Source organism: Mustelus asterias, chromosome 19 (assembly GCF_964213995.1).
Source record: "Mustelus asterias chromosome 19, sMusAst1.hap1.1, whole genome shotgun sequence".
Lineage (NCBI taxonomy): Eukaryota > Metazoa > Chordata > Chondrichthyes > Carcharhiniformes > Triakidae > Mustelus > Mustelus asterias.
In genome coordinates, this window is record NC_135819.1 from 38652281 (window position 1) to 38662017 (window position 9737).

General features: G+C 43.0%; 1 protein-coding gene across 1 annotated transcript in view; it reads left to right on the top strand.

Moving 5' to 3' along the window:
- The window catches only part of rerg (RAS-like, estrogen-regulated, growth inhibitor), a 94791-nt gene extending 91079 nt beyond the window's left edge, over nucleotides 1-3712 (top strand). The window contains exon 5 of the mRNA XM_078235379.1: nucleotides 1529-3712. Within this exon, the coding sequence (XP_078091505.1) occupies nucleotides 1529-1936 (408 nt within the window). The 3' untranslated portion in view covers nucleotides 1937-3712. The remainder of the gene's footprint in view (nucleotides 1-1528) is intronic.
- Nucleotides 3713-9737: the final 6025 nt, after the last annotated feature.

A 9737-nucleotide genomic window follows, 5' to 3' on the forward strand; every position in this document is an offset into this window, starting at 1 on the left:
CTTTGGACTTGATGGAAATTTTAGCTATTCTATATGTACATATGGAAATAAGGCTTGGCGGTAAATTGAAAGAACAGTCTGTAATAAATTGGCTAGCAGAGTATGTTCTGTTATTACCAATAAATGCTCCAGAGCTTGGGTTAATGGCATTTGTTGTAGAACCATAGAACCATAGAACCATAGAATCCCTACAGTGCAGAAAGAGGCCATTCGGCCCATTGAGTCAGCACCGACAACAATCCCACCCAGGCCCTATCCCCATATCCCTACATATTTACCAGCTAATCCCTCTAATCTACACATCCCGGGACACTAAGGGGCAATTTAGCTTAGCCAATCAACCTAACCCGCACATCTTTGGACTGTGGGAGGAAACCGGAGCACCCGGAGGAAACCCACGCAGACACGGGGAGAATGTGCAAACTCCGCACAGACAGTGACCCGAGCCAGGAATCGAACCCCAGTCCCTGGAGCTGTGAAGCAGCAGTGCTAACCACTGTGCTACCGTTCCACCACTTAACCTCTTAGTCAGGTTTCTATTGATAACATCTGTAGTGGCAGTTCTTCCCTGTGCTTTTGAAGAAAGGCTTTGGGTCAACGTAGATCCTGACCATTTTACACATTGCAGCGACAGATATTTTGTTGAAGTGATTTACTAAGGGTGGGGCAAAATCACACATGGGGTCTGACTGGCTGACTAAAGTCTTGGGAGGCATGGTGGCACAGTGGTCAGCACTACTGCCTCACAGCGCCAGGGACCCAGGTTCAATTCTGGCCTTGGGTGACTGTGCAGAGTTTGCACATTCTTCCCGTGTATACGTGGGTTTATTCCAGGTGCTCTGGTTTCCTCCCACAGTCCAAAAGACGAGCTGGTTTGGTGCATCGGCCATGCTAAATTCTCCCTCAATGTACCCGAACAGGCGCCGGAGTGTGGCACTGCTGCTTCACAGCACTAGGGACCCGGGTTCGATTCCCAGCTTGGGTCACTGTCTGTGCAAGTTCTCCCCGTGTCTGCGTGGGTTTACTCCGGGTGCTCCGGTTTCCTCCCACAGTCCGAAAGATGTGCTGGTTAGGTGCATTGACCATGCTAAATTCTCCCTCAGTGTACCCAAACAGGCGCCGGAGTGTGGCGACTAGGGGATTTTCACAATAACTTCATTGCAGTGTTAATGTAAGCCTACTTGTGACACTAATAATTAACTTTAGACTTAAACTCTTGCTCTGTTTTAGCTACTCACACAGAATAACCATCCATTCTTGGAAGAGTAAACTGACAAAATGCATTTTATGTAGTTTAGGACATGATTGTTCACTGTTTGTCTTTCTGTATGTACATTAGTAATCTTGTCGATGTCCTCAAATGTAATAAAACCAGAAATGTTGGAAAATCTCAGCGGGTCTGACAGCCTCTGTGGAGAGGGAATAGAGCCCTAATGGCTGAGATTTTCCAGCATTTTCTGTTTTTGTTTCAGATTGCAGCATCCGCGGTATTTTGCTTTTATTCTGAAATGTGACATTGTTTTTTCAGGAAGATGCCGTCCAGAGGGAAAGTCACATGCGTTGGGCAGAGGGGTTTGTCCTAGTTTATGACATCACTGACAGGATTAGCTTTGAGGAAGTGATTTCATTGAAGAGCTTCCTGGACGAAATCAAAAAACCAAAGAACGTCACCCTGATTCTCGTGGGTAACAAGGCTGATCTCGACCACTCCAGGCAGGTCACCACAGAGGAAGGGGAGAAAGTGGCGACCGAAATGGCCTGTGCTTTTTACGAGTGTTCAGCGTGCACCGGAGAAGGCAACATAAACGAGGCGTTCTATGAACTGTGCAGAGAGGTGAGGCGGCGCAAGATGATCCAAGGCAAGACAAGACGGAGAAGTTCAACGACCCACGTCAAGCAGGCCATCAACAAAATGTTGACCAAAATAAGTAGCTAAATCTGTGGGGAGTGAAAGGTCTTTTCAAAACTGAAAAAACAAAGTAGAATTATATTACACAAAATAGGACATAAGCAGTTTAAGGGTGTTAGCTTTCCAGCTCCAAGTAGCTTCAAATCTGTCAAATGGACAAAACCCATCAATCATCTGATAGATATGAATGGTGTTCTATAGCATTAGGTACCAACCCTCAGAGTGCGCAGATAACTCAAGCTGTATAAAGGTCAATAAGACTCATTTTTAATTCCCTTCCACACCCAAATACTAAATGAATTTCAAGTTGAAATAGGTTAAAAGTGTGAGAAAAATAATGACTTCAGGTTTTTAACTCCTCTGACGGGTATACTCGTTTTTAAGTTTGATGAAAAGGCCAGTTTCATTTGCAATGTTTGAACAGGTGCAATACACAGGATATTGGTCTGCAGATAACGACCTGACTTGTCAACAGGTTAAGGGTCCCACCACAGTGGCTCAGCTGGTTAAGGTGCAGGGATCAGATTTTAGTCCCAGAACTGCTCGTGCTGAGTTTGTGGATCTGAGCCTGTGTTGACGGTAGGCACACTGTAGTTGGCCTCAGCATCACATCCCCCCCCCCCCAGCAAAGGTTAGGGTAGAGAACCCCCCCCCACCCCCCTGCAAGGGTAGGGTAAAAGTAAACTTTGTTCCCACTCCCAATTACTACCCAGCAATCCCTGCTGGAAGTGTGCATGATGAGGACAGGCTTGAGCTTGCCTGTGAAGCCCCTCCCCTCCATGGTTAAACTGACTGTCAATGTTCTGGATGTGAATAGTAGACAGTTGGGTAAAGTACTGGAGAGATACTGTCTCCATTAGATCAATACCTCCCCCCTCGACCCCGCATAGAGATAACACCATTGGAATAGGGGAAGAAGTGAAGAAAAATATCAGTATACATTATTATAACATCGCTATATGTTTGAAATGATGATGTAGTTCTAAATTGTAAATGTATATATATACATACATATATATATATATGCTGTTTAAAATATCCAACTCAAATTGGATCTATTTGAATACTATGCAGTTTAATCAGATCCCATTGTACTGCTGACCATTTATCATGGAGATTGATGATAAATGCAATCAATGCTTTGCTTGGAAAAGTGGTCAGTCCCTTTCATTTAGGCCGAGTTTTTAATATTAAATCCAAGGTTGGCCATCTCCTATTGGTTGTTTACACAGCGCTTGTACAATCTATAGCAGCTTGCCATTTTTGGGGATTGTAAATTGTTAATTGATGTTGTGAGTTGTCAAGCTATTAATTAAATTAATTAGAATTTGCTAATGAGTAACTAAAGTATCAAAGAGCCTTTAAAAGTTTAGAAAGGTTTTGCTACAAGCTTCCCATTTTTGTTCTCTGTTCTCTCACGGGAAGTAAGGATGTTGCTTTCTTTTTAAAAAAAAATAAATGCTCTTACAATTCCTCTTGTGAGTTGTTCAAGAAAAAAGGTCCAAATAAATTCATGTAACCCAAGGATAATTCACTTGATCAATGCTACAATTTACAAAATAAATACTTTATAAATGACATATTTGTGTTATGCCCGGAAATGCTTGAGATGTTTTGTTATCAGATTGATTTATCTCCCCGTAGGTAACTCCTTAAACTGTACAACTAACCACTGACTTGGGAGTATGCTAAGTGTTGAAAAAGCTGAGAAAATGTACAAAAGAGGTCTCCTCATATAATTGCTGTCACTTTGCTGTTGTAACTTGCTTTTCCATGTCAAAATAAATCCTGAAATATTTGTTACTCTTTGAAATGTTTGATTTACTGCATCGGTGTACACACATTTCTGCATCCGGATCCGTCCCAACTTAGACAAGTATGCATTGGAGCTGGTAGGAGAGGGAGTGTCTGCACTTTGCAGGGTTGCTATCTACATAGGGGCAAACTAGGGGCATTTATCTATGCTTTTCACATCTCTATCACAGCCACATGGATGAGCACAAAGGCTTTTTGTTCATTATGTTAAAGAAATCGGTAGCTGAGTTTTGCTTCTGCTACCAGTGAAGCCAATTCCTGTCTACAGCGCACCAGATGATGCCATCAATGTGCCGACAAGGTAGATGTCCTGATTTGAATAATATCTTTTTCTACCAAAGTTATTTTATCTTTAAGATTGCACATGAGTCAAAAGTAGACCCGAGTCCTGACAAATCCCTAAATATGTTGTCACTTAGTTTCCTGGGAAATGTGGTCCTCTTAAAGTACAATTTAGTGAAGCTTTCATTGAAGTGCTAGGCATTAGGGTAGTGTACAATTTAGATTCTGCTGCAACTTGTATAGTAGGAATTTTAGTAGCTGTGTGGGACCAATTATGCCATACATGTACAACATGACCTCAATCCAGAACCCTGTGGGATAGTTTCTCTACCCTCCCTTTCATTCAACAGAATTCACTTACTAGCTGTCAAAACTACCACAGATCTACAAAAAAATTGTTTTGATCCTGTCTGAGTGAGGTTCTTGATGTAATGATGAATCTTCATTGATAACCAGAGGTGGGATGAGGACATTTTTTCTTTACCAGCTGTTGTTATGATCTGGAATGCACTGCCTGAAAGGAAGGTAAAAGTAGATCCAATAGTCATTTTCAAAAGGGAAGAGCGAAAATCTTTGAAGGGGAAAACATTGCAGGGTTATGGGGAAAGTGCTGGGGAATGGAACTGATTGAATGTCTCCGGCACAGTGGTTGGCACTGCTGCCTCACGGCGCCAGGGACCCGGGTTCGATTCCCAGTTTGGGTTACTGTGCGGAGTCTGCACATTCTCCCCGTATCTGCGTGGGTTTCCTCCGGGTGCTCCGGTTTCCTCCCACAGTCCGAAAGACGTGCTGGTTAGGGTGCATTGGCCATGCTAAATTCTCCCTCAGTGTACCCAAACAGGCACCGGAGTTTTAATGTAAGCCTATTTGTGACACTAATAAATCAACTTTACAAAGAGCTATCAAAGGCACGATGGACCAAATGGCCCCTTCTGTGATTGGGAAATGTTTTAAAATGGATAATGACAGTATCGATTATTGCTAACAGACTGTCACCATGATACAAACTCCCCACAAGATGCAACTAGGAACCACAGTATTATGAACTTGGTGATGTAGTGATGTAGTCTACCTTAGAGTATAGAGTGAGTGTCCTTTTTCTGCTGGGCATTTGTTCCTATGTTTGTGGGGTTTCTTTGTTTATGCTCCAAATATTCTTCGATTTCATGTTTCAGATTTTTTATAGAGAACCCAAGAATTGCTGATGTCTGTGAATGATTTCCAGATTTCTGGGAATTCCCAGCGAGCAAGCAACACTCCCACTTCAGTTTATTGCAGCGACAGGTTTGATCACATGACCTCCTTTTTGCTTTTAAAAGGTAGTCAGGTAACACTAGTTACCACAAGTAGACAATGTGTAGTTTGGACATCGAGTATAAAGCTTGGAGTTTGGTAAAGAGGGGGAAGAAGCTAAGTAAGGAAAGAGTAGGGCCCATAATAGACCAGAAAGGTAACGTAAGTTTGGAGGTGGAAGATGTGGAAATGCCTTCACAAAAGAGGGTGACGATGTCGATATTGCAGTTCATCGAATTCCTACTGTGCAGAAGGAAGCCATTCGCCCCATCGAGTCTCCACTGACCACAATCCCACCCAGGCCCTATCCCCGTAACACCACATATTTACTCCCTGATACTGGGGTCAATTTAAGATAGCCAATTAACCTAACTTGCGCATCTTTGGACTATGGGAGGAAACCAGAGCACCCGGAGGAAACCCACGCAGACATGGGCAGAATGTGTAAATTCCACACAGTGATCCAATGTCGGAATTGAACCCGGGTCCCTGGTGCTGAGAGGCAGCAGTGCTAAACACCGTGCCACGGGGAGTATGAAACTTGGCTGTGGTAAACGTGGGGAGAGAGAAGGTATTAATGGCATTATCTTCCTTGACGATAAATCATCAGGAACGGATGTACTCCAGGTTATTAAAAGAAGCCAGGGAGGAAATAGAGAAAGAGCTGGTAATCAGTTTCCAATCCTCATTAAATTTAGGCCCTGATTGAAATGTAGGAAACACAGCAACCAATTTGCACACAGAAAACTCCCATAAAAGCAGTGTGATAAAGACTAGCTAATCTGTTTGTGATGTTTAATGACGGATAGATATTGCCCAGGACACGGGGAATAACTCCCTATAAATGTCTCATACTGTTCATACAAATCAGTGTTTGGCTCAAAGCTTTTTCGTGCTTTCATGAATAACCTAGACACTGATGTCAGAGGAATGGTTTGTGAATTCACAGATGATATGAAAATATGGGTGTGTGTTAGGATGGTGGTGGGTACTCAGTCTCTACAGGCAGGTTTTAATGCATTGAGGGAATGGGTGAAAGTCTGCCAAATGGTATTTAACCTAGATAAGCGCAGTGTTATGCTTTTGTGGATGCAAGCAATGTTAAATACACTCCATATGGAGGAGAATTGCAATCTGTTGAGAGAGAAAAGGGTGTTGCTTAATTATTCACTGCATGTTCATGACAAATGCCAAAACATTGCAGGCAGAGTTAATAGAATATTAGGTTACACTAATTGGATAGTTCAGCATAAACCACTGCACACCAACTTGTTCAAAAGCAAAATACTGTGGATGTAAGAAACCTGAAATAAAAACACATGCTTGAAATATTCAGCAGGTCAGGCAGTATCTGTGGAGAGGGCAACCAGGTTAATGTTTCAGGTCAGTGGCCTTACCCAGTAATCTGAATGGTCATCATCCTGAAACATTAACCCTGTCTCCATCTCCATAGATGCTGTCTGACTGACTGAGTATTTCCAACATTTTCTGTTTCTTTTTCACCACATCTTGTCCTTGTACACACTGAGCGGGATTTTCCAGTCCCGCCCCAAGGCCACCCCCATTAACCCCTCCCCTCTCCCCCACCCCGGCAGTTTCCCCGTTGATGGGATGGGTGAGATATGCAAAATGCTGTGGACATCAACGGGACCTGAAGACCCCATTGGAGGCTGATGCTGAGCCACCTCCACCCCCACAAAACACACCATGAGGTGGGGTGGGGGTTGGATGGAAAATCCCATTCATCGTTGCTTAGAATGTCTTGACCCTCAGGTTTTGGGCCGTGCTATGATGGGCGATGTGAAAGCTTTGGAAAGGGTTCAAAAGCAGGCCACAAGGATATGTCCATCAAAACCAGACTTACTGGTCTTCTTAGCTTAGAGATGGTTATGCTTATGGAAGACTTTATAAAGGCATTTCAAATTGGTAAAACCTAGATTGTGTTCCTATTGATAGATTGTTTCAATCTAACTGATTGGGGAAGGTTAGAGATCATCCATATAAGGGTAGTTAAATGTTAAAGTGGTTTTTCCTTTCCCAGAGGATAGCAAATCTTTCTGGTTCATGTGCTGAATGCTCATTCGGCAAATGGTCAGTGGAGAGCTGAACCAGTTGCCATCTCGGGCAGAGATCATACCAAGGGGGCTATGAATCAGGGGTAGGCCCCTCGGCCCCTCGAGACTACTATGCCATTTAATAAGATCATGGCTGATCTGACTGTATGGTCATCCCTGCATTCCTGCACACCCCCGATAACCTTTCACTCCCCCCCCCCCCCCTTGTTAATCAAGAACTTATCCACCTCTGCCTTAAAAATATTCAAAGATTCTGCTTCCGCTGCCTTTTGAGGGAGAGTGTTCCAGCGAGACTCAACCCTCTTGAGAGAAAATATTTCTCCTCATCTCCATCATAAATGACTGACCCCCTCTTATAAAAGCGAAGTGAAATATAGTCTATACATGACCAATGCCAAATTTTCTTTGGGTAAAGGTCCCCAGAATTGAGCATGTCTTTGCCTTTTTAAATGAACCTCCCAGGAGATTGTGGAGCAATTGATAAGGGATGTCTAATAATGATACTTCATGTAGCAGAACTCTGTGGGACAAAGGCCACATGTTCTTTTCCTAACCCTCATTTTTATATGTTAGTAACCCGCCTATAATTGTCCACTGCTCACCACAGTATGGTAGCAAAATTGCTTTGAGTGGCTGGGCGTGCAGTTCATTGATTCAGCTGTGCATTGTGGGAACTAAAGCAAAATATTGTTACGTTGGCACATGCAAAATAATAAAAGGGCATTTTCTGCTGATCACACAACACCAGCAAGTACAACTTAGTTCCAGGGCACTGGTGTGTATATCACTTTAAACTCCCTTCCACTAGTAGGCCAAAGACATTGTTTACCCAAGTGCTTCTGGGACTCCTGCTACAAAATAGAGAGGAATATGTTATGTATCACTCGATGTTGCAGAGAGGGGGAGAAACTGAATTCCTTTATTTTTCTTGCCATCTTGTCCATAAGCAGAGGTGCTTTCCTTTCTTTGTAATAGGCCGCATCGTGTTTCCCCAAGCCCTCTGTTTGTGAGTCAATTCTTAAAGTGTGTTGCAGCAAACACACTAAAAATGGGAAATCCTGGAAAAACTTAACAAGGCTGGCAGCACCTGTGAAGAGAAAAAACAGAGTTAATGTTTTGAGTTGGTACGAGTCCTCTTCAGGACATTTAGTTATGTTTTGATTGTAAAGTCAGACACGACTGGAAAACGTAGCTGATTCATTGACTAGATGTGAGCATCAGGGGAGTTGATGGCTTAGCGGTACTATCGCTAGACGATTAATCCAGAAGCTCAGCTAATGTTCTGGGGATCTGGGTTCGAATCCTGCCACGGCAGATATTGGAATTTGAATTCAATAAAAAATATCTGGAATTGAGAAACTACTGATGATCATGAAACCATTGTCGATTGTCAGAAAAACCCATCTAGTTCATTAATGTCCTTTGGGGAGGGAAATCTGCCTTCCTTACTCTGTTTGGCCTACATGTGACTCCAGAGCCACAGCAATGTGGTTAACTCTCAACTGCCTTCGGGCAATGAGGGATGGACAATAAATGCTGGCCAGCCAGTGACGCTCATATCCCATGTATGAATAAATTACTGGTTGGGCAGCATTATTTGCCCATCCCTAACTGCCCTCCATTTCAGAGGGCTTTTTAAGAGTTAACCACATTGCTGTGGGTCTGGAGAAACACATAGGCCAGACCAGGTAAGGACAAACATAGAAAATAGGTGCAGGAGTAGGCCATTCAGTCCTTTGAACCTGCAGCACCATTCAATATGATCATGGCTGATTATGCACTCTCAGTATCCCATTCCCACTTTCTCTCCACACCCCTTGATCCCTTTAGTCTCAGGGGCCACGTCCAGCTCCCTCTCGAACAGACTTCCTTTCCTCAAGGACATTAGTGAAGCAGATAGGTTTTTACGACAATAATGGTTTCATGGTCATCATTAGACTTTTATTGAATTTAAATTTCACCATCTGCCATGGTGGGATTTGAACCCGGGTCCCCAGATCTTGTGCAGGTTCTCTGGATGACTAGTCCAGTGACAATACCACTATGCCACTCTCTCCCCTTATGGCTGAAGACATTCGCAAAACAAAACTAGAGGAAACATCAGAATTACCTTGGGTTTAAGATCACCTCGCGTTGAAAATAACAATTTGACAATCTCTGACAAAGCTTCTATCTTACAGGAGTAATGCTGTCCACATCAGATAGGTTGTTCCTTGTACATTCCATGAGATATAATAGAAACAGATATTGTTGCATTTACACCAATTGAGTTTTGCTACTTTCGGCCTCCTCTTTATAGATTTGCATAAATAACATCTTTTATGGCTCATCTTCTTAAATACTTCAAGGCAATTGTAATTTGT